The sequence below is a fragment of the Lithobates pipiens genome, unplaced genomic scaffold, assembly GCF_037356315.1.
Source record: "Lithobates pipiens isolate NorthernLeopardFrog02 unplaced genomic scaffold, aLitPip1_a1.2 Scaffold_24, whole genome shotgun sequence".
Taxonomy (NCBI): Eukaryota; Metazoa; Chordata; class Amphibia; order Anura; family Ranidae; genus Lithobates; species Lithobates pipiens.
This window is the reverse complement of record NW_027507786.1, coordinates 15,795,347-15,821,042: the sequence shown is the minus strand read 5'-3', so window position 1 is coordinate 15,821,042 and position 25,696 is coordinate 15,795,347. Positions and strand designations below refer to the sequence as shown.

At 44.2% G+C, this 25,696-nt stretch overlaps 1 protein-coding gene across 1 annotated transcript in view; it reads left to right on the top strand.

The window, feature by feature from the left end:
* Window positions 1–4,098: 4,098 nt before the first annotated feature.
* LOC143929572 (vomeronasal type-2 receptor 26-like) overlaps window positions 4,099–25,696 on the top strand; it is a 35,905-nt gene continuing 14,307 nt past the window's right edge. The window contains exons 1-3 of the mRNA XM_077453451.1: window positions 4,099–4,151; window positions 10,932–11,093; window positions 19,290–19,507. Of these exons, the coding sequence (XP_077309577.1) occupies window positions 4,099–4,151; window positions 10,932–11,093; window positions 19,290–19,507 (433 nt within the window). The remainder of the gene's footprint in view (window positions 4,152–10,931; window positions 11,094–19,289; window positions 19,508–25,696) is intronic.

Here is a 25,696-nt window from a genome sequence, read left to right as displayed (position 1 = left end):
AATACTTTTGTTATGTCAGTGTCCATGTTGTGGGACTATGTGTGCACAGCTAGTAGGTATTTTGTGGCTGAAAATATGACCTGTCGTTTTTTAAGGTTCGCCTGCCATTAAAGTCAATGGGTCTGCTGCGAACTTAGCGGTTCACAAACTTTTGGCCGCGTCAGCGGTTCGTGTTCGCGAAACGTCCCATCTGAAGTTTGTCTATCACTATGGATTACCTTGGTGACCTTAAAAGGCGCCAAAGGAAATTTTTGTTGAAACTTTTAGATTATGCCATGGGCCACAATTACTTTTGGTTTGAGGGCATTTATTATTTACAGAATAGGGGGGTGGCCATGGGGGCTTAGTTTGCTCCATCCATGGCAAATGTATTTATGGCCAAATAGGAGGCCAAATGGGAGGAGGCTGTCACCTATGCATCCCAGACCAGAGTTTGTTCTGTAGAGACACTATATAGACTACATTTGTGATGGCGACTTAGAGTCGCTTAATTCCTATGCGACTGAGCTCAATCTTAATGATAGAGGCATAATTTTGAAACACTAGTCTAGTAAATCTGAAATTCATTTTTTAGATCTGAATATTAAAATGATGGAGGGTAAAATTACTACATCTACTTTTTTAAAGAGACAGATCAAAATTCTTTCATTAGCATCAATAGATGTCACCACTCACCACTCAGTAAATTTTTGAGACTTAAAAGGAACTTTACTGACAGGAATGACTTTCTTCATGAGGCCTCAATGCTCAAGTTGAAATTCTTGGAGAAGGGTTGTCAGACATTGGAGTTGGAGGACGCTATAAGATCTGCAGATGAGAAATTCTGGGATTACCTTTTGGTGCCCAAGATAAAGGACCGTAACGATTCCTTTAGATTTTCCTTTTTAACCACCTATTCCAACCAACACTATTCAGTGAAACAAATTATGAAAAAATATTGGGATGTACTTCTTAACGATAGGGTTTTGGGTCCTCACCTACCAGAACAGCCGCAGGTGATCTTTAGAGGTGTTCCACCACTATGACTACAAATAGCTCCTAATGCTATTGAGCCCCTAAGAAACTATACTTTTTCCAGAATATGGGTGATTTTTTCCTTGCAGGAAGTGCCCTATATGTAAAATCAATGCTAACAAAAGCAGAACGACTGAGTTCTTTGAGTCTAGCTCCACTGGTGAGAAGTTTTCTATTAGGCCCTTTATCACATGCACTTCGAAGAATGTTGTTTATGTTGTTCATTGTCCATGTGGACTTCATTATATTGGCCACATGATTTGCATGCTCCACATTAGGCTTAGTTAACATGTGGCCAATATCAAAAAAGGCTTCCCGAAACATAGTTTGTTCAAACATTATGACTTATGCCACAATGGACCCTAAGGGCACTGTGTTCTTTGGGATCAATAAATTCAATAACAATCGGAGAGGCAGCAATATGATCAGAGAAATATTGTGCTTACAGATCAAGTGAAATTATCAGGTCAGGTGCTATTCCCCATATAGGATGAATATAGAGCGGGACGTCAATTATTTTATTAATAATAGTTGATTGGCATTATAAGTCAATAGATTCTAAGTTCAGTCTCCTCATATCTTTTTAATAAAGTTTTTTTATATATATTTTTTACATATATTTTAATAAAGATTTTCCTTTGATGCAATATGTTCACTTTCCTGTGATACTATTGTTATCAATGTATTTGGATGTATTAACCACAAGATGGCGCTGCCTCCTGGTGCTGTTCTTTTATTATTTATATACATCATGGATTTATGCTGCAGTACTTTGGACTAACATCTTTGGATTTGTTACCTGTTTGCAATGTCCTGTTCTGCGTTAATGCTCACCCTCTCCTGGAAATTTTGTCTGTACGCAGAGCACACAGCCAAATCTCCTGTTTCTAATAATAACATTTCCGTCTTAATGATATAATACTTTAGCTTACCTTCCAACCCACTCATCCAAGTATTCAGACATCACCCGCATTCCTACATCCTCATCTCAGCCTGGCTGCTCTTCAGCCAGGCCCCTCTGGTTCCCCATTAAAGAGACATCACCAGCATTCTTGCATTCTCCAATCGGTCAGCATGTGTGACCTCTCTGAACTGAACAAATCTTTTATTTACATTTCAACAGGAAGCCACTCCCTGGAGGGTTGGCCTCCGACAGCTAAACACCACCTACAAAGCTTGTGACCTCACAGCAGCAACACAGGATGTGAACGACCATATAAGGACAATACAATGCAATACAATACAGAAGAAAGTGGTGTATTCACAGACTGCCAATCAGACATTTGTTTTCCTTCAAAAGAACCAATCACAGCCATGTATATATTCAAATAGTCAGTGACGCAAACTGACTAAATGCTTTCAATGATGGGATCCATACAAAACCAATGAACGATGACTACAATTCCATTGATAGAAATCCTTAATATACATTGTTCCAGAGAACAATGTATACCTGGATTATTATACACTTCCGTGTGGATGGAAGGTTATCCACAGATGCACACTGCAATCTCCACATATGGTGATCAGACACAGCAGAGTCACTGAGCGCACATCCACCTACAACCAATCCTTGCAGTGCAAGCATATGCCCCCAGATGATCGTTTGTATAATGTACATGGGCCCTTTCGCTGGCGGACATACCCCCATTCCGCAAACACCTCTTTCCAATCCCAGGAAGTTATCCACTACCTAACAGATCTCTACCAGCTTCAGTCTGCTTCAGTCAGCTCTTTTAGAGTGGACTAGGGGAGAATGAACACAGGGGGACTCTTATGAAAATACATATTAAAATATATCCAATAAAATTTTCCACAACAACCCCCCTTTTTATGTATATTCTGTTTATCTAATTGTTTCTGTTACTCGGAACCTTTAGATCCTGTTTTGTTCCTTTAGGAACAGTTACGGTTTGCTCCTATGGCCACTTCCAGACATTGGAGAGCACGTAAACTTCCTGTTTCCTGTGTTTGGTCTATTGATCGATCTGCCCATCATTAAGCCATCCTCTTTATAAACTATAGCTCAACACATGTATGGCCACAACCCTGAAGACATCTACGATGACGAAACATGTTGGGAATGCCTTTTTTAAGGTGTGACACAATTGTATTGCTGGGACGTAGTGGCCATATTCTTGGTTTGAAATGCTGGACGTTTCTCCAATTCACATGCTTAATACCTGTCATTTAAATGTGAGTGTAATCTCCTTTTTAAACTTTGCAATAAATTGACTTACTCAGGATGTCTGTACTATGAAGTGTTCCTTTCTCTAATTTAAAAAAATTGTGTTGGTAAGTACCTGCCACTGAGAGGCATCCAGGCTTACTGACATTCAAGTGGAGGAGCTGTTGAGTTTATCCGCCTTACTGCCGAGGAGTGGTTGTTGGAAAGTTTACCTATGCCTGTGTTATCTACCTGCTGGTAAGAGGCAGTGTGTTTGGGTGTTGGTGGGGTTGTCCTCATAAACAGATTTATTTACTTCATCTTGCTGCTGTTAAATCAAAGTAATATGGACTTTCTTGATCAATGTTTATATTAAGTTTATCTAAGCATTCTATTGTCTTATTGTAGCGCTACACCATTCGCTATATCAAATAAGGTACTACTTGATCACATAGAGGGTGTGGAATGCCTAGGGAGGGAATATGGGGGGTGAAAGAGTTGGAGGTGTCCTGGATCCTAAGTTTTGTGAGGGTATTGGCAAGGTCTGCAAGCAGGTACCAGTCCGTATAGCGGAAGTTAGAAGAGATCTCTTCTGGAGAGAAAGAACGTTCCATGAAGTGATGCCACCCTGGCAATAAAGCATTTTAGTAATGTAGACTGTTGGGTGATAGTGTCCAATTTCTCAATGTGAAATAGGATTTGAAGTGCTTGTTTCACCGAACCAATTTGAGGTGCGGAAGGGTGAATCCAAGCTCGCATTAGGGCCCTGCGAGCTGTCAAAAGGCAGATATGGACCCATTGAGTGAGAGAGTCACAGGTAGACAGTGACGAGGAATCATATGAGGTGTGGCAGGGAAAGGCCTCTTTATGAGAACAAGATTGTTTGATAACAGTTGTGTTGCATTAAAGTTGTTAAAATGCTCCCTAAACAAGCTGAATGTTCTGTGTCTGTAATGTACGGGGGTGAAGAGTGAGTGAAATTGCTAATGGACTCTGTGAGGACGAGTAGTTGGCCTTTACAAGGGATGGCACTGTGATGGAGTAGTGCTCTTGGGTTTACCATTACTTGAAGCAGACTAGCTGCTTAGGGCTTCAGGATCCCATTGGCTTGGTGGAGTGTCGGCAGTGCCGGGAGCTACTGAGAATCAAAAGGCCTCTGGAGTCAAGAAGTTCCCTTTCTGATGTTGGACTAAGTGATACTACTAAGTTACCAAACCCCCCAAATCTGATTTTTTGGGACAGCTCTTCCAGGATTCTGAGGCTTAGATGATCCTGCTGGAAAGGTGGTTGCAATTTTGACATATCCCAGTCACTAGGGTGAGAGCCTGGTGTTAAAGGGGTTGTAAAGCTTTGTTTTTTATTTTCTACATAGGTTCCTCTAAGCTAGTGCACTAGCTTAAAAGAACCTATTTAGAAAATAAAAAATGAACCTTTACAACCCCTTTAACAATCTGCTTATACATTGGGCATAGTTGGCCTTAAGAATGACTTGACTGTAAACAGTTCCAAAAATATTGACATTTTTTATGTTATCACAATGTATGGAAGGTTTAAGAGCATCAAGTGGGCAAGAAAACAGAACAGACACGGAATCATGACAAGAAAGAGAGAAAAAATGGGATTTTTATATACAGCTTACCTGTAAAATCCTTTTCTTGAGAGTACATCACGGGACACAGGAGCTTCATTACATAGTGGGTTATATAGGCACCTCTGGTGATTGGACACTGGTTGACCCTAATTAAAGAGAATTCCTCCCCTATATAACCCCTCCCATTTGGGAGGCACCTCAGTTTTGTAGCAAAGCAATAAGAAACCACGTAAAACCCAAGAGGGGCGGAAGCCCTGTGTCCCGTGATGTACTCTCAAGAAAAGGATCTTACAGGTAAGCTGTATATAAAAATCCCATTTTCTTGATCATACATCACGGGACACAGGAGCTTCATTACATAGTGGGATGTCCCATAGCAATGCTCAGGTTGAGGGGAGGGAGACACAGATCATAAATATAGACCGCCAGGGACCTGAGGACCTAAACTGCAGCCTGCAGTACACTGCGCCCGAAGGCGATATCCTCTTGCCCTCTGACATCCACCTGATAGAATCTGGTGAATGTGTGGACTGATGACCAAGTCGCAGCCTTACAGATCTGAGCCAAGGAGGCCTGGTGATGCACTGCCCAAGAAGCACTGATAGCCCTAGTAGAGTGCGCTTTCACCTGAAAAGGAGGAATCTTCCCCTTTAAGTTATAGGCCTGAGAAATAACCTGTCTGATCCACCTTGAGAGAGTGGACTTTGACGCTGCCTGACCCCTTCTAGGGCCTTCTGGCAGAATAAATAAACAGTCAGTTTTCCTTATCTGAGCAGTTGCTTGAAGATAAAGACTGATTGCTCTAACCACATCTAAAGTGTGTAAGGACTCTTCCTCTATGGACTGAGGATTTGGAAAAAAGGATGGTAGGATTATATCCTGATTCAGATGGAAACCTGAAACCACCTTAGGTAGAAAGGACCCGTTGGGACGCATAACCACCCGGTCCTTATGAATAATTAAATAGGGCTCTTTACAGGAAAGAGCTGCCAATTCTGATAACCTTCTAGCCGTGGATATGGCTACTAGGAAGACCAGCTTCTTTGTCAAGAGAGCTAAAGAAGCCAAATGCAGAGGTTCAAATGGTTGGGCCTCTAAGGCCGAGAGAACCAAGTTCAGATCCCATGGGCATACCGGAGGTTTGACTGGCGGTTTTATCCGCATAGCCCCCTGGATAAAAGCCCGTACTAGGGAGTGTGATGCAAGAGGTCTTTGAAAAAAGACTGATAGGGCCGAAATCTGCACCTTGATGGTGCTTATGGCCAAATTCATTTCTAGGCCTGATTGGAGAAAGGCCAAGATTCTGCTAATGACATACCTTCTAGGATGCCATCTCCTGGGTTCACACCAGGAAACATATGTCCTCCAGATCTTGTAATAGATACGCCTGGAGGCCGGCTTTCTGGCATTGACCAGAGTGGAAAGGACTGGCCCCGAAAGACCACGGTCTCTCAAAATGTGGGTCTCAGCAGCCAGACCGTCAAATTCAGACTGCGTAAAGCAGGATGGTAAATTGGACCCTGTGAGAGCAGATCTGGCCGGAGAGGGAGGGTCCATGGCCTGCCCACTGCCAACTTCATGATTTCTGCAAACCATGGTCGCCTGGGCCAAGCCGAGGCCACTAAAAGGACCGACTTCGACTCCCTCTTGACCCTTCCCAGGAACCGCGATAGCAGCGGGCTCGGGGGGAAGGCATAGATCAGATTGTACTGATCCCAGGGAACCGTCAGAGCATCTGACCCCTGAGCAAGTGCATCTCTTGTCCTTGACACAAAGTTGTCCAGTTTCCTGTTGAATCTGGATGCAAACAGATCCACGTCTGGAGTGCCCCACTTGTTACATATGTCTCGAAACACATCGGGGTGCAGAGCCCATTCTCCTGGGCACAACTGCTGGCGGCTGAGAAAATCCGCCTGCCAATTCTCCACTCCTGGGATGAAGACTGCAGAGAGGCACGGAACATGCTCCTCTGCCCAGACAAGTATGCGATTCACCTCCTTTTGGGCCACCAGACTTCTGGTACCGCCCTGGTGATTGATATAAGCCACTGCGGTGGCATTGTCGAACTGAATCCGAACTGGGAAACCTCGCAGTCTGTGAGACCACTCTATGAGTGCCATGTAAATTGCCCGAATCTCCAAGATATTTATGGGCAGCAGACTTTCGGTCGCAGACCATTTTCCCTGCGAGCATGTTCCCTCCAATACGGCTCCCCAGCCTGTCAGGCTGGCATCCGTTGTGACAATCTTCCATGAGAGGGGAAGAAAAGTTTTGCCTTTCAGCAAATTTCTGGTTTGTAACCACCAGACAAGACTTTTGCGTGCCCGGGGGGATAAACGCATAGGAAGATCCAGGGATTGGGGCTTCCTGTTCCAAATCGCAAGGATGCATCTTTGCAGGGGCCTTGAGTGGAGCTGGGCGAATGGGACGGCCTCGAATGAGGCAACCATTTTTCCCAATAGTCTCATACATAAGCGGATGGAGGAAGATCTTCTGCCCAGAATCAGGCGCACCAGATCTCCAATGGCCAAGGCCTTTGGCCCTGGAAGGAACACCCTGCCCTGAGCGGTGTCGATAATCAGACCTAGGTAATCCAACCTGGTGGTCGGTTGCAAGGACGACTTTTCTAGGTTTATAATCCAACCTAGGCGCCCTAGATGTTCTAGCGTTCTGGTGACGCTGCGACTTAGGCACGTTGTAGTTCTCTCTACGAGAAGCAAGTCGTCTAGGTAAGCCATGACGGCTATGCCCTGAACTTTTAAGATTGCTAAGAGAGGGTCTAGAATCTTCGTGAAGACTCGGGGGGCCGTAGCTAGGCCGAACGGCAGGGCCACAAATTGAAAATGGCGCTGCTCTACCGCGAACCTTAGAAACTTCTGGTGTGCGGGAAATATTGGCACATGGAGACCACAGTGTGTATTGACTGCATCCGGAAGGTCTGGATGTGTAAAAACCGGTTTAAGTCTTTCAGATCCAAGATAGGTCTGACACTTCCGTTTGGTTTTGGAACGGTGAAGAGATTCGAATAGAAACCTGGACCTTGATCTTTCGGGCTCACTTCTACTATCACACCCTGGGATAGTAACTGATCTAAGGCCAGTAATAGCGGTTTCTGCTTTATCGGATCCTTGGGGATCCTTGACCTTAGAAAGCGAGAAGGTGGAATCTTCTGAAACTCTAGCCTGTAGCCCAGAGATACTGAAGAGATCACCCATTTGTCCTGAATCTCCTCCCGCCAGGCGCCTGCAAACTGCAGGAGCCTTCCCCCCACTCGGCCGAGCGGGGGTGCCCCTTCACAAGGAGGTCTTGGGGGTCTGCTTGGCAGGCTTTCGCCCCCAAGTCTTTTTCTGTCCCTGGGCTCGGCCCTGAGGCTTTCTAGCAGCTGAGGGCTGGGAAGGCCGTCGCCACTGTTTAGAGCTTGATGCTTCGGGAGAAAGAGTACGCCTGAATGAAGGACGTTTACTCTTTTTGACTGGAAGGAGTGTAGATTTACCTCCCGAAATATTTTGGACGAATTTATCTAATTATTCCCCAAACAAACGCTCCCCTTTAAACGGGAACCCAGCCAAATGCTTCTTGCATGACATCTCAGCAGCCCAATTCTTTAGCCATAGAGCCCTACGCATGTGTACCAACATGAGGGATAAACGTGATGCTTGTTGGAAAGAATCCAAAATTGCATCAATTATGAAACATAAGATGTGAGGCATCTCTGCATATTTCTCTACTTCCTCACTGGGGAGGAGTCCAAACATTTGTTTAACCTGTTCCTTAAGGAACTGACACAACCCCACGGCTGCGACTGTAGGTTGCACCACAGCGCCAGCCATGGAAAAGGAGGCTTTTAACAAGGTTTCCAGCCTTTTTTCAGCTGGATCCTTAAATACCTGCGCATTATCCAAAGGACAAGTTAGGTTTTTATTCACACAAGAGATAGCCGCATCGACAGATGGGGCCCCCCATTTCTTGGTAAAACTTTCCTCCATAGGATAATGCATAGAAAACCTCTTGGGAGGAGTAAACAGTTTATCAGGATGTCCCCAGTCCTCATACATCAAGTCACCCATTAAAGGATGAATTGGGAAGGAACAAGCAGTCTGTGGGGCTTTCCTGACTCCCAGGGAAGAGACAGAGGATGTAGCGACTTCAGCAGCCGGCATTCTGAACGTGGTACGCACCAATTCAGTATAATACTGCACCTGCTTTCTGAGTGCCTGGGAGGAGGGGACTAACTCCTCTTCCTCTGACTCATCCAACTGCTCATGATCCCTATCCAAAGATAGGGATCCCTCCTCATTTTCAGAACAACTGTCTGAGAGAGGGATTTCAGCAGAGGGAGGGGATCTACCCCTTTTCCTGCTATCTTTTAGGGAAGCAGAAATAAAATTCATGAACCTCCCTTCTAAACCCTCCAATGTAGCCCTAAGGGAGTCCTCAGTGACATAGACCGGGGCTGCGACATTAGGAGAGGCTGCAAAGCCTGAAAGGGGCACTGACTCGTCTTGAGATGCAGGCTCCAGTCTTGCAGAGGGGGATGGTAATTTGCATGCACTTTTGGAACCCCTGGACCTAGGCGGTGATTTGCCAGTGCTTTTATTACCTGCCCCTGAAACCCTCTTACGAGGAGACATAGTACTGAGCTACAAAGCAGAGGTAGTAGTACAAATGCAATCACTGTTGCGCTTAAAGTCTCACAATAAATCAATATATGCTTAACTGCACAACCTGATGCTGAGTAGGTGTCTTAAGGTTTGCCTGGATCCAATCCCCACGGATGCTTACAGCCCACAGCTCCTGTGTCTCCAGTTACAGTCCCCTGACGCTCTGGGCTTTTTAAAACTGCCGTTTGGTGCCTACATTACAGCGTTGAGCACACTAATCGTGCACAGCTGGCAACCACACCCCCCCTCCTCCATTAGGCCGGGAGCGCGCCCGCGGGGCGCGTGCACGCGCCCGCACGCGTGCACGAGGACCGTGGAATCCAGGGGGGATGGAGAACCTAAAGGGAGCAACGTGGGACCCCTGGACCTGCATGGGACCCCTTTTTACCTTAACTGTGGCAGGAACTGTAAGGGAGACGTGAGTAGCTGGAGAACCAGGCTTTTCACTGAGCGTTTTTGTATTGAAAGGCATGTAAGTATGAATCAGGCTGCTCTTACTCCCTCTAGTGGTGGAAACCAGGTAAGACATACAACTACTCACAATGAAGAAATCCATTCATATATTTAAAATATATAGGATGACTTCCCTTACCTGTTCCCCGCCGCAGGAATTGCTGATCTCAGACCAATTCCAGCCTTCACCCATCACGGCGGGTATTGTTAGCCAACCTTCAGGCGTATCTGGGGTTCTTACGAAAAGATCCTCCTACCTGGGCCATGTAAAAAGTTCTGCCAGAAACTTACGGGCGCCCTGAGTCAACAGTACCCCAAGTCTGGTTGTCCCAGAGCCCAGTCTTCCAATGGAGAGGACTTACAGGCAGAACCTCGTTTCTTCGGCAGACGAGGCCCGGGTACCATACCATCTTGGGAGTCAAATATCGGCCCGAGGTATGGATCCGGTTTGTTGTAGCCCTTCGGCCCTCGCCGGAACCCGCATAGAGCTAAGTTTTACGTGACCATCGACCAGACACTGGCGAAAAAACTGAGGTGCCTCCCAAATGGGAGGGGTTATATAGGGGAGGAATTCTCTTTAATTAGGGTCAACCAGTGTCCAATCACCAGAGGTGCCTATATAACCCACTATGTAATGAAGCTCCTGTGTCCCGTAATGTATGATCAAGAAATACTTTTTATCACATTACATATTTTATTAGAAATGCTTTATTTTCTATTTAACTATTGTTTTTAGAAAATCTTTTCATGTAAATTTTAAGCAGACCAAAGCTTTAACTAAAATACAAAGACCTATTTTCCTCTTTTCTACAACTAAATAAACTCGAGGATCTAAATCTCTGCACTTCACGTCTTTATAAACCGAGCACAGAGGGCTCCGACCTGCTGCACCGACAGACACGGCAGCTCACACCATGTAGTGTGGTGTACAGATTTTTTCCCTCTTTCCCTTTGTTCAGATTTCTGGAAACATTTCATTTTGTAAAACAATGTGGCCTGTTTTATTAATGTGTTTAACATTATGTCTGATCAATAATATCCACAGTCCATCACCAGCTTGTCACCTCCAGATTGAACCGGCGTACGAGGATTATGAATATGTTCAGGATGGAGACATCATCATCGGAGGAGTCTTCACCGTCAACTGTCTCATGGCCGGGTACAAGATCCCTGAGAAGCCGAATCTTACTAGAATGTTCTGTATAAAGTAAGTAACTTGAACAAAAAAATATTTTGACACTCATATCTGTAAGGTAATGAAATAATGATGAACTGAACAATTGCAACAATCACGTCTAACAAACACAATTTATGATGCCAGATTACTGGATGACGGCTTATGTATTGCTGCATTTTACATATCATTTGCTCCATTTATTCAAAATAAGTGACTGTGTTGTATTTACTGATGCAAGAAAATTCTCTCTAAGTTGGTAGAAAAGTCTTTACATTTGTCTATAAAAAAGTACTCTGCTGTAGAAGAAGAAATCTACTGATCTCTCTGAAGACTCATGTCTCCTACCTCTGCTCTGTTGCAGAAATTACATATATTCCCTCAATCAATTGCACTTCTATTGCAGGGACCGTTCACAGTCACTTTAAGCCCAAAAGAGTTTTCCAGTCTTTTGATTCACAAGTTTTCTACCATATAGACACTAAGGTGAATCTTTCAATAACTCAAATATCTCAGCAAACAAGCTAAGTTGGGTTACAACTCTTATCTAACCCGACCTGAAGGTCTTCCCTATTCTCAGGTTTACATTCATGATACAAAATTAAATCCATCACACACACCTCTGTGGGAAGCTTCTGATTCAAGCTGATTTTTTCTCACTTTTTGGCTCAGGCTAGTATTAGGGCAATTAGGCCGTGTATATTATTGCTATTATACTACAACAGAGTTCAACCCAATCAGACTTCACAGATCAATTTTACTAAGTTTATTGACTGGGGAGTAGGGATGGGCCACACACCCCCCTGTTCAGTTCACAGCAGTTCTCCCAAACAGAGGAAATTTTCTAACCTGAATGGCAAATCCCATTCAAGTCTATGGGAGCCAACCAGGATAATTCAAAAGTGCCCATTTTGAAGTTTATATGCAAGTAATTGGCCATGAAAGGGGTGGGGGGGGGGGGGGTGGGGGGTCTGGGTACTTACCATGTATCAATGTTGTTTATTTTTTTTAAAGCAATCATTTTTTCAGGAGCAGTGATTTTAATTATGCTTAAAGTGCAACAATTAAAATAAAAAAAAATCCTTTCAATATAGGAAAAAAACTGAGTCAAATCCCATTTAAAATGACTAATATACACTCTTTGCAATTTTTTTTATCAAATATATGTAGAAGAATACACATCATCCTAAACTGAGAAAGAAATTCGTTTTTTTATATTTTTTTGGAGGATATTTATTATAGCAAAAAGTTGTCAGTCTAATTTTTTTTTTTAATTGTCGCTTTATTATAGCGAAAAAAAACCAAAAACGCAGAAGGGATCACCAAAAGAAAGCTCTATTTGTGGGAAAAAAATGAAGTTTTGTTTGGGTACAGCGTCGCACAACTGCGCAATTGTCAGTTAAATCAACACAGTGTCATATCAGAAAAAATGCTCTGGTCATTAACCACTTCAGCCCCGGACCATTTTGCTGGTCAAAGACCAGACCGCTTTAACTGACAATTGCGTGGTCATGCGACATGGCTTTCAAACACAATTGGCGTCCTTTTTTTCCCGCAAATAGAGCTTTCTTTTGATGGTATTTGGTCACCTCTGCGGTTTTTATTTTTTGCGCTATAAACAAAAATAGAGCGACAATTTTGAAAAAAACGCATTATTTTTTACTTTTTGTTCGAATAAATATCCCCCAAAAATATATAAAAAAACTTTTTTTTCCCTCAGTTTAGGCCGATACGTATTCTTCTACAAGTTTTTGGTAAAAAAATTACAATAAGCGATTATTGATTGGTTTGCGCAAAAGTTATAGCGTTTACAATATAGGGGATAGTTTTATGGCATTTTTATTAATAATTTATTTTTTTACTAGTAATGGCAGCGATCAGCGATTTTTTATTGTGACTGCGACATTATGGCGGACACATCGGACATTTCTGACACATTTTTGGGACCACTGTCAGTTAATCAGCAATCACTGCTATATAAATGCAGTGATTCCTGTGTAAATGACACTGGCATTGAAGGGGTCAACCAGTGGGTGGCAGTGTAGGGGTTAAGTGTTCCTAGGGGTGTGTTACTAACTGTGGGGGGCTGGGCTTTCATTTAGTGAACACTGATCTCTGCTCCAATCACATGGAGCAGAGATCAGCGTCACTAGTTGCTAGGCAGAATGGGGAAATGCTGTTTACAACGGCATCTCTCCGTTCAGCCGCCCCGTGAGATGATCGCGGGTATACCCGCAGCGATCAAGTCCACGGGACCCGCGACCAGACTCACGGGGGTCCCGAACGTCACGTGAGCGAGATTGGACATACCTGTACGCCAATATGCCTGCCCGTGCCATTCTGCTGATGTACATCAGCGTGCGCCAGTCAGGAACCGGTTAAGGGGGTAAAATCTTCCGGGCTCAAGTGGTTAAAAAAAGAAAAAATGGCATGGGGTCCCCCCAGTTGACTGAGGGGGAATTGCCGGCACCCCCGGCTATTAAAATAAAAATAAAATGGTGTGGGGTCCCCCCAAAATCCATACCAGATCCTTATCTGACCATGCAGCCCGGCAGGTTAGGAAAGGGGATGGGATGAGAAAGTGTCCCTCCCCGAACCATACCAGGCCACATGTCCTCAACATTGATATGGGGACAAGGGTCTTTGGGGTGGGGGGGCAGAGCACGTATTGTTTGCTGCGTCCTTTTATTTGTTTTCTTTCCCTGCCGCCTTTTAAAAAAAAAAAACCTACAGGTCATATTTTCAGCCACAAAATACTTACTAGCTGTGCACACATAGTCCCACCACATGGCCACTGACAAAACAAATGTATGAAGTGAATCTGGGATCGACAATGACAAGCATTCTTATTTTATCTGTGAAATTTTGACAATTCAGGACTCAGGAGCGCATGAAGGCAATGGAGGAGAGGAAAGGTCAGGGTAGGCTATGAAGAGGGTGCAGGAGATGATCACCAGCACCGAGATAGAGAGCACTGACAACAGCACCATGATAGAGAGAGAGCACTGACACCAGCACCATGATAGAGAGCACTGACACCAGCACCGAGATAGAGAGCACTAACACCAGCACCTTGATATAGAGCACTGACACCAGCACCGTGATATAGAGCACTGACACCAGCACTGAGATAGAGAGCACTGACACCAACACCGTGATATAGAGCACTGACACCAGCACCGAGATAGAGAGCACTGACACCAGCACCGTGATAGAGTGCACTGACACCAGTACCATGATATAGAGCACTGGCACCAGCACAGAGATAGAGAGCACTGACACCAGCACCGTGATAGAGTGCACTGACACCAGCACCTTGATAGAGTGCACTGACACCAGCACCGTGATAGAGTGCACTGACACCAGCACCATGATATAGAGCACTAACACCAGCATCGAGATAAAGAGCACTGACTGTTGCTACCTTCTCTTCCTGATCCAATGCCAAGAGTGGCTGCGCATCAGAAATGTCTTGATATGGATCGGAAAATAATTCCTGTGACTCAAGCGGAAGGTATATGGTGGGGGTGGTGTTGGTGGTAGTGTCATTGGGGGTACACATAGCAGAGAGTGAAGAAGAGGGTGCAGATTGAGAGAGTAAGGCTGAGTAAGCCACTCAACCAAGTCTTGTGCATCCTTTGATGTAATCGCACACACCTTCTGCAATTTGCCACTTTGGCTCAAGCCTGTTGCTCCTGCCCTACCCCTGCCACCCCTGCGGAAGGGCCTGCCTCTTCCTCTGCCTGTCATTTTTTAAATGACCATGTGACAAAAGTCTCTAGAGAAGTGCAGTATGTATGTGAAAGAAGGTATATAACACCCCGCTTCAATCTGTCGTTTTTGGGGCCACTGGTCTATCACACCAGTTATAATACTTTTTTTATTGCGTTTCGTCACTCTTTGTAGTATCGCTGCAGAACCGGTCAGCAGTTACAATGCTGCACAGTGGAAATGCACTATACTATGCTTTCTATATGTGCAAGTATTTTATACGTGTATTACACCACTATATACTGCACACCAAATAGTACACCTATACCAGTCCTTAAAAGGACTATTGTGGACCTAGTAGCTAGTAATTTGCAAACTGTTCCTTCAGTCCCTACACTGATTAAAGACTGCTGCAGAAACGGGCAGCAGTCAGCAGCAGTGCACCAGCACCCTATATACTGTACACCTATACCAGTCCTTAAAAGGACCTTTTTGGACCTAGTAGTAATATCTAGCTAGTGATTGAACTGACTGTCCCTGCTCCACACAGTGTCCTGTCCCTACACCGACAAAAGACAGCTGCAATCACCAGCACAGCAGTGCACTGAACCCTATATACTGTACTACACCTATACCAGTCCTTAAAAGGACTTGTGTGGACCTACTAGCTAGTGATTTGTGTCACTACAGTCTCTCCCTGCTCCACACAGCGTCCTGTCCCTACACTGACATAAGACAGAATGTAAAATGGCCACCAGATCAGGTCTATTTATAAGGTAGGGGGGTATGTCCAATTGTCCATGTGCTGAAATGTCTCAATTGGCTGTCATGTACCCCATGATGGATGTTTCACCATGGGTCAAAGCTCTTTCACACTGTAAACACATATGTCCGCCGAGCGAGCAGTGGCAATAGTCCGCTGATTTGGCGAATCGCGAACACGCAAAATTCACCGCAAACCGACAGCCGTTCGTTCGTCCATGCCTACTCGACAGTTAGCAGGGGTACGGCTCTGGGTTAGGGAAAGATGAGCTAGACAAAGGGATTTTCTGGCCTGTTGGTATTTAAAATGAGATTATATTTTGAATTGGGAGGTATAGGAGATAATGCACTCTCTGAGAAAAACCTTGCCATTTTCCCAAAATATATAAAGGATAGTCAGATGGGCTCCATTGGTTACAGCAAATTCCACTCACACAGCCATCATGGTGTGATTGAAGTTGTCGTTATTTGCAAGGTAGGAGAGGATGTGCCATGTGCCCACGTGATGAGGAGATTTGAGCCTTGACAGCTGCAAGATGATAGAACTGTGGTCCGAGATGACCATGTCACCTATGTCAGAGGAGGTCACTAGAGGAAGAAGGGCAGAGGAACAGAAAAGGTATATTTAAAGTCAGTAGGATGAGAAGTGGACCATACATCTAAGAGATGGACTGTAGAGATCCAGTGGGCAAGAATAGTGGAGGCTGTGGTCTGAGGCGTCCGTCAATTGAGCCCCGGGTACAATCCTTGGTGGGGTGCATAACTGAATTAAAATCACAGCCAAGAATATTACAGAGGTATTAAAGGGTTGCCTGCTACCAGATGCGTCTCCTGAAGGAGAACAATATCTGTCCACAGATGTTTCAGGTGTCACAAAATTTGCATGCGTTTATTAGGGGAACGCAGCCATTAACACAAAATTATCTTAAGATGATCCTCAGCATCCAAAGGACCCATGGCTGTTACAATGGAGGGAAGTAAAGCAGCCCAAAAAAGAGCAATACTGCATCAAGCCCTGTTGAGTCCAGTGTCATTGTTGTACTAGTAGAATCTTATGAAAATAAAGAAAACAAGTAAATAACAAATTAGGCAAAACAGAAGCAACAAGGAGGATAGGCCTCCAACAGAACATCATGGACTTCACTTCTTTCCACAAGGAGCTAACTCCCAGAATGCTCCCGCAGTTTGTGCTTCCTCTAGGACAAAAGCATTGAACAGCTCTAAGGGGGGGAAGAGGGCATAGGGAAAAGATAGTCGGATGGAAGGATAGACGGAAGGGGAGAGGAGGAGGGAGGGGTAACCCAGTAATTTAAGGTGCCTGTGCGGCAGATGAAATGGCAATTGGTGAAGGCGATTATAAGGGAGCTTACACAAGAGAAATAAAATGGGCCAGATCCCCACTTCCCATAATGGGGAGAGCCCATACGTTCCAAGAAAGAAACCAATATGTAGTATCTAGCAGATAAAAAAACAAACTAAAATCCAACCAGAGGGCAATTAGAGTAACAATTAGAGTAACAATTAGAGTAAACCAAGTGTAAGGTTAGGTAGATCAGTTCAGCAGTTTACAGAGATTCCATCTGGAAGGCCAAAGTTAACACACTTGAGAGAAGGCTTCTGGGGGCTTTGTGGATTTCATGAGAATAAAGCAGATCTTCTAGGGAAGGAGGGTCCATGAGAGGGGGAATATTCTTCTTGATCCATAGCAGTGAACTGAGTAGTATTGAGGTAGTGCTCCACCTCCGAGTGAGATATGGAGGAGATGCAGTCTCCAGTGGAGGGTTAAATATGGAGAACAGCCAGGCATGCCAAAGCTTATCTGACATAGTTGTTGTAGAGGGAGGAGCAGATGGATGAGAAGGCTTTCTGTTGGAGCAGCACCTCAATGGAGTAGTCAGAAAAAAGTAGTAGCAGATGATCAGTGGAAATATTACATATCTACAGGAATTTTTGAAGAATGGCATGTTTGTTGGCATAATTGAGGTAGAGGACAATTAGCATCCAACCCTTGAAATGGGACTCTGAGGGTTGCCCAATTTAATGAGCACACTTCACCAGGCATTTTGAGCAGAGACCCAACTGACATGCAGGTAAGTTAATTGGCTTCTGTCCAAAATCGGCCCTAGTATATGAATGGGGACTCCCGATTGTGGTTTCCTTGAGGGTAGAGACTGCTCTGTGCAAAGTACAGGGATAGGGACAATTGTAGACACTCACTCAGGTTGAACTGGATGGACTGGTGTTTTTATTCAATCTTACTATGTAACTATGTAACTGCTCTGGGATAGTAGTGGAATGTGTAGGATTCTGGTAGCCCTATGATGTTCAAATTGTTGCATCTTGATCGATTTTCCAGGTTATTAACCTTATCTTGAAGCTCCCTTTGAATGTTAGAGAGTCTAGCCACCACTGCAGATACTTCTGCAGCTTCATCTTCAATAGGGGAGATCAGCTGCTTGGTCTGCGTTATTCGCAAATGCTTGGATTTGTAGATCCCGATGTTGTTGCTTTAGGCCTTTAAGAACCGATTGGTCCACAGCCTCAGTGATCATGGGGGTGAGGAGTGCTACCACTGCTTGGGCAATGCCAACTGTAGAAGCAGAATCCATGAGTGATGGCGATCCATGTGTCTGAGGCTGCTGACATGCCGCTGAGGCGCCAGAGTCAGTGTAAACAGTGGTAACCATATTGGGTACATTGGGAGCTGTGTCCCTTGTTGCTGTTTGGGAAGCCAGGACTGTGTGGAGGAACGATCACTCTGCAAAGCAATCCATGAGCTTCCCCTGGGCAGTGTTGTGGCAGCAGGGGGTATACCTTAGGCGGTGGTAGGCTTTGAAAAGCAGGTAAACGAGGAATGCAATGTGAGCCAATGCAATCTAGCTCCTCTCCATGCGGCGCCGGAACTGGAAGTCTCAGTTTTAGTTTAATGTTCAGAAATTCAGAACAGTTCAGTAATCCTCCTGCAGAACAAACTGAGATACATTTTACTCCCCACCAAGTTTACTTCCTGGTGTTGAAAGTGGAATGGTCTGTTATGGTTCAGGATGGTGGTCGCCTGTTAGCTGCCCCTTTCCCATTCCCATCCAGCCAGGCTGCACATAATGGTCTGGAGTTGATTCCAGGAGGACTGCATCCCATATTGTTTTTAAAACAAAAGGGGAAAAAGGGGCATAATACTGTTTTAACTTATTAGGGATGGAGACCTAGGTACGTTAGGTTCAAGGCCTTACACAAAGTCCCAACAATTCTTTTTCTTCCATATTGTTTTTAGTTTTTTGTGTGAAGCCCCCTTCAAAATCCATAAGGAAAGGATTAGGCTATGACAATATCTGATCAATGAAATCACCCAGGATAGCTGCTAGATTGGTCATAATTTAAAACAAAGATGGTGGGCAGCCGGAAACTGTCATCAGTTAGTGGCTGTACTGATACCACCATTAAATTACTTCTTTCTGCATTAGACAATGATTAAGGTGGTGGGTGAACTGACCAATACTAGCCATTTAGTTTCTCCATTCAGCAAACAGCTTGGGTTAAGGTTGAACTCATGACTGACTTGAACCTGAAGCTCATCCCCATTGGTAATCCAGTTCATGAGATATTAACTGAAACAATACTGATTTCTGTATCTGTCCAAGTTCAACTTTAATGGGTTAGTATAAGCTTTTTTTTTTATTTCCATTTTGGTATTAGACAAAAAGTGTTAGGAAACTGGTGACCTCTTGTACCCATATTAAGAATCCATTATATTTACAGACCTATGCAACATTACTACAAGAATATTCAAATGTTCCTTTTTGCCGTTGACCAAATTAATAAAAATCCAACAATCCTGCCTAATGTGACCCTAGGATATCATCTTTATGACTCGTGTTCTGATCCCAGAAAAGCCATAAAAAGTGTTTTACAGATTTTATCCGGACCGGGAGAGACTATCCCAAATTATTCCTGCCGAGACCACCAGAAATTAGCCGGTTTTATTGGAGACCAGAGTTTAACCACAACCTTGCCTATATATCAGCTGCTATTTGTATATAACTACATGCATGTGAGTATAATAACATGAATTATGTCTGAAGTCTGGGATATCGAGGCTGTTGTGTCAGTCTCATCTGTTATTTATTTTTGCATAAACATTTTCAGAAAACTTTTCAACATTACACAAGTACAGCATAGCTGTCATATGCATAAGCATACAGGTACAATTAAAAACATAAATATATATTTATGTGAGTACACCCCTAAGTGAAAATGTCCAAATAAGGCCCAACTAGCCAGTGACTCGTTAGTGTTACAAGGTTTCAGGTATGAATGGGGAGCAGGTGTGTTAAATTTGATGTTATCGCTCTCACTCTCCCATACTCGTCACTGGAAGTTCAACATGGCAGCTCATGGCAAATAACTCTTTGAGGACCTGAAAAAATAATTGTTGCTCTACATAAAGATGGCCTAGGCTATAAGAAGATTGATGCGTTTTGCACTACAAACAGTGCTTAATCATAGCTTATGATTAAGCACCGTTTGGAGTGCGAAACGCATCAGCTTTCTTTTTCTGCTGTGGCATGTACTTTTGGATTTTGTTTTTGGAATAAAAGGCATTTTTTTTGGAGTGCAACTGTCCAGAACTGCATTGCCAGCACCTGTGGCTTGCGATACTGGTGAAAAGGTTTACTATTGGTTGATCCTGCTGGAGCAGTGACACTCCGTTTCCCTAACCTGAAACTGAGCTGCAGCATGATGGTCAAGACCATACAGCAGTTTACCAGGACAGGTTCCACACAGGCCTTGCCATGGTCCACCAAAGAAGTTGAGTGCACGTGCTCAGCATCATATCTAGAGGTTGTTTTTGGGAAATAGACGTATGAGTGCTGCCAGTATTGCTGCAGGGGTTGAAGGGGTGGGGGGTCAGCCTGTCAGTGCGCAGACCATACGACGCACACTGCATCAAATTGGTCTGCATGGCTGTCGTCCCAGAAGGAAGCCTCTTCTAAAGATGTTGCACAAGAAAGCTGACTGGCATGTTCAAGGCTTTGGATATCTTTTTATATCCTTTTCTATCTTTGTAAAGTTTCATTACATTGTTACGCATGTCTTTTTTTTTTGACTGTTCTTTTCTACCTCCTCGTGGCTCAGTGTCTAGCCTGGTTAGTGCATCTATGTGAGAGCTAACAAACTCAATGGCTGTTTATACGCAGACACTAATTGTGATTTGAGAAGCTGTAAATGTGGGAAACCTTTACTTGCCCTTTTAACCTGTGTGTGCCACGTTCTGTGTCTGTACCAAGGCCAAACAATCCAGGGTATGTAAACTTTTTATCTGGGCCATTTGGGTGAGTTCTGTTATCATTATGATTTAAAACGGATCAAAAAAACAATGTGATAATAAATAGCTTCATGTGATTGTTATCCTTAACCACTTTCAGACCGGACCATTTTGCTGGTAAATGACCAGAGGTCTTTTTACACTTTGGCACTGCGCTGCTTTAACTGGTAATTGCGCGGTCATGCAATGTTGTACCCAAACAAAATTTGCGTCCTTTTCTTCCCACAAATAGAGCTTTCTTTTGATGGTATTTGATTGCCTCTGCGATTTTTATTTTTTGCGATATAAACGTAAAAAGACCGCAAATTTTGAAAAAAAATGATATTTTCTACTTTTTGTTATTAGAAAAATCCAATAAACTCAATTTTAGTCATACATTTAGGCCAAAATGTATTCAGCCACATGTCTTTGGTAAAAAAAAAGTCAATAATTGTATATTTATTGGTTTGCGCAAAAGTTGTCACATCTACAAACTAAGGTACGTTTTCTGGAATTTACGCAGCTTTTAGTTTACGACTGCCTATCTCATTTCTTGAGGTGCTAAAATGGCAGGGCAGTACAAAACCCCCCCAAATGACCCCATTTTGGAAAGTAGACCCCCTAAGGAAATTGATAAGAGGCATGTTGAGCCCATTGAATATTTTATTTTTTTGCCTCAAGCGATTGAATAATGACAAAAAAAAAATTTTTTTTTTTTTTTTACACAAAGTTGTCACTAAATGATATATTGCTCACACATGCTATGGGCGTATGTGAAATGACACCCCAAAATAAATTCTGCTGCTTCTCCTGAGTACGGGGATACCACATATGTGGGACTTTTTGGGAGCCTAGCCGCGTACGGGGCCCCGAAAACCAAGCACCGCCTTCAGGCTTTCTAAGGGCGTAAATTTTTGAGTTCACTTCTCACTACCTATTACAGTTTTGAAGGCCATAAAATGCCAAGATGGCACAAAACCCCCACAAATGACCCCATTTTAGAAAGTAGACACCCCAAGCTATTTGCTGAGAGGCATGTTGAGTTCATGGAATATTTTATATTTTGCCACAAGTTGCGGGAAAATTACAAACTTTTTTTTTTTTTTTTTTTTTTCACAAAGTTGTCACTAAATGATATATTGCTCACACATGCCATGGGCATATGTGAAATGACACCCCAAAATAAATTCTGCTGCTTCTCCTGAGTACGGGGATACCACATATGTGGGACTTTTTGGGAGCCTAGCCGCGTACGGGGCCCCGAAAACCAAGCACCGCCTTCAGGCTTTCTAAGGGCGTAAATATTTGACTTCACTCCTCACTACCTATTACAGTTTTGAAGGCCATAAAATGCCAAGATGGCACAAAACCCCCACAAATGACCCCATTTTAGAAAGTAGACACCCCAAGCTATTTGCTGAGAGGCATGTTGAGTCCATGGAATATTTTATATTTTGCCACAAGTTGCGGGAAAATTACAAACTTTTTTTTTTTTTTTTTTTTTTTTCACAAAGTTGTCACTAAATGATATATTGCTCACGCATGCCATGGGCATATGTGAAATGACACCCCAAAATAAATTCTGCTGCTTCTCCTGAGTACGGGGATACCACATATGTGGGACTTTTTGGGAGCCTAGCCGCGTACGGGGCCCCGAAAACCAAGCACCGCCTTCAGGCTTTCTAAGGGCGTTACAGTTTTGAAGGCCATAAAATGCCAAGATGGCACAAACCCCCCCCAAATGACCCCATTTTGGAAAGTAGACACCCCTAAATTTAGGGGTACACTAGTGAGACTAGGTAATAAATGGCGGGTGCCCTGAAACTATAAAAAAATAACTAACCAACCAGCGTCACCTGTAACAGTTATATGGTGATCACTGGTGAAAGGGTTAACTAGGGGGCAATCAGGGGGCTTTATGCGGTAGTATATGGGGGTCCCTGGCGCTATAAAAAGCTGCGGCGAACCTAAATACCTACTTGCCTAACTAGCGTCACCTGTGACACTAATACAGCGATCAGAAAAACGATCGCTTATTAGGCTGGGTTCACACTGGAGCGATGCGGGAACGCCACGAATGCGCGGCGGGTTCCCGCATCGCATGCCTCCCGGCGGCAGTTCACACTGCCCTATGCGAACTGCTGGGAGTGTCAGTGAAATGTTACTGACACCCCCAGATCAGTTCGCATATCGCAGTGCGATCTGCAAACTCGGATCGCATGGTGTGAACACCCATGCGATCCGATTCTGCTGCGGGCCAAAAAAAGGGTCCCGTGCGAATTTGCGGCGGGTGCGGCGGGTGTGGCGGGTGCGGCGAATGGCTGAACTCGAATCGCACAGAGATCGGATGTGATTTGCACTGCAGTGCGAATCACATCCGTTCTCAAACCGCTGCAATCTGAACCCAGCCTTAGTGACACTGGCGACGGGGGGTGATCACGGGGTTAAACCTTTATTGGGGGGGTTAGGGGGGTACCTTAGAACTAAAGGGGGCTAACCCTAACTGCCCTAACAGTTATTAGTCACAAATGACACCCGCCGGGTGATCAGGGGGTTAAACCTTTATTAGGTAATAAATGGCGGGTGCCCTGAAACTATAAAAAAATAACTAACCAACCAGCGTCACCTGTAACAGTTATATGGTGATCACTGGTGAAAGGGTTAACTAGGGGGCAATCAGGGGGCTTTATGCGGTAGTATATGGGGGTCCCTGGCGCTATAAAAAGCTGCGGCGAACCTAAATACCTACCTGCCTAACTAGCGTCACCTGGGACACTAATACGGCGATCAGAAAAATGATCGCTTATTAGGCTGGGTTCACACTGGAGCGATGCGGAAACGCCGCGAATCCGCGGCGGGTTCCCGCATCGCATGCCTCCCGGCGGCAGTTCACACTGCCCTATGCGAACTGCTGGGAGTGTCAGTGAAATGTTACTGACACCCCCAGATCAGTTCGCATATCGCAGTGCGATCTGCAAACTCGGATCGCATGGTGTGAACACCCATGCGATCCGATTCTGCTGCGGGCCAAAAAAAGGGTCCCGTGCGAATTTGCGGCGGGTGCGGCGGGTGTGGCGGGTGCGGCGGGTGCGGCGAATGGCTGAACTCGAATCGCACAGAGATCGGATGTGATTTGCACTGCAGTGCGGTGCGAATCACATTCGTTCTCATAAACCGCTGCAATGTGAACCCAGCCTTAGTGACACTGGCGACGGGGGGTGATCACGGGGTTAAACCTTTATTGGGGGGGTTAGGGGGGTACATTAGAACTAAAGGGGGCTAACTCTAACTGCCCTAACAGTTATTACAGTCACAAATGACACCAATGCAAAAAAAAAAAAAAAAAAAAAAAAAAATGACATTGGTGTCACTGTGACTGGGGGGCAGGGGTAATTGGGGGGGTGATCGGGGGGTAAAGGGGGGGTGTGAGTGTGCCTGGCATGTTCTACTGTGTGTGGGATGTGTTGGTGCAACTCACTGATCCGCTCTCCTCCGTGTCGGAACGAAAAATACCGACACGGAGGAGAGAATACATCACTTCCTCTCCTGTGTTTACATTACAGGAGAGGAAGTGATGTCACCGGGGATTTCTATTCGTCGGGAGCGATCGCGAGGGGGTGGCCATGAATGAATGGCCGTCCCCTCGTCCGGGATCGCTCCCGAACGAAAACCGACCGCCGCAGGCACCGGGCGGGGGCCCGATCGGGCCCCCGACCCGCGGGAGGCAAATCACGTACATGTACGTGCTTATGCCTGCCCGTGCCATTCTGCCGACGTACATCGGCGTTAGGCGGTCGGCAAGTGGTTAATTAAAAGACAGTTGTTTGGCATGATCAGTCATATTTTCAATATTAATGTTAAAATTTCTCAATTTCTGAGTATGCAAACTGTTGAGCACAACTGTAGATATATATATATATATATATATATATATATATATATATATATATATATATATATATATATATATATATATATATATACCTGTACTCTCCACTACATCCATTGCTCCATCAGAGAGCACAGACACATAAGCAGTGACTAGTAATCAGTAATCATGAATAGTAAACATCATTTAGATCTTTTCATTTTGATCCCAGCAGAGGATCTGGCATTGGTAAAGATAACTTAAAAAACCTAAAAGGCTCCTAACGAGTCCTTGTGTTTTTCTATGGTGTTCCACACTGTGTATTGCCATATCCCTCAACTGTTGGCTCTCACATAATGTTGGACCATAGCTAAAAACACTTCCTACAGGTAAAGTAACCTTTACCCTAAAAAAAGAAAACCAAATAAAAAACAGTTAGTGTAAAAGTGACAATGGTTAGCTGTGGGCTGAAAGCTTTTTTTGTCAATGAGGACCATAACCTGCATGTGATCACTATGTCATATTTGGATACTGATCATTAGTTGTATTCCATCTGTCAGTGACAGAAGGGATTGAGAGGCAGTAGTCATGCAAAGTTTCCACTAGTGTCCCTCAAAGGGAGGCGATCTTTATGACTTTATGGATCTGCAAGAAAAAAAAGTTTTTAGGTGGCTATTAAGTGAATGTCACTTTTCCGGGTGAAGTGCAGATTTTGGTGAATGAGGGTATATGTTGCTTGGCCCACTGAATGTGCAGGTTATTCTTTATGTGGATGTATTTCATGGATGCAACTAAGGATTTGTATGTAAATGTTTAGAGAATGTTTAGCAAATCTCATTTTAGAAAAAGTGCTTCTTCCTAAATCCTTTGAAGCTTAGCTATTTCTTGAAAGTTTATAGCCAAATTGTTGAAACACATCGTCCTGTATTTTAGATCAGTTATGGGGCAGTGGATCATACTTTGACCAACAGAGCTAGTGTTCCCTCTTTTTAC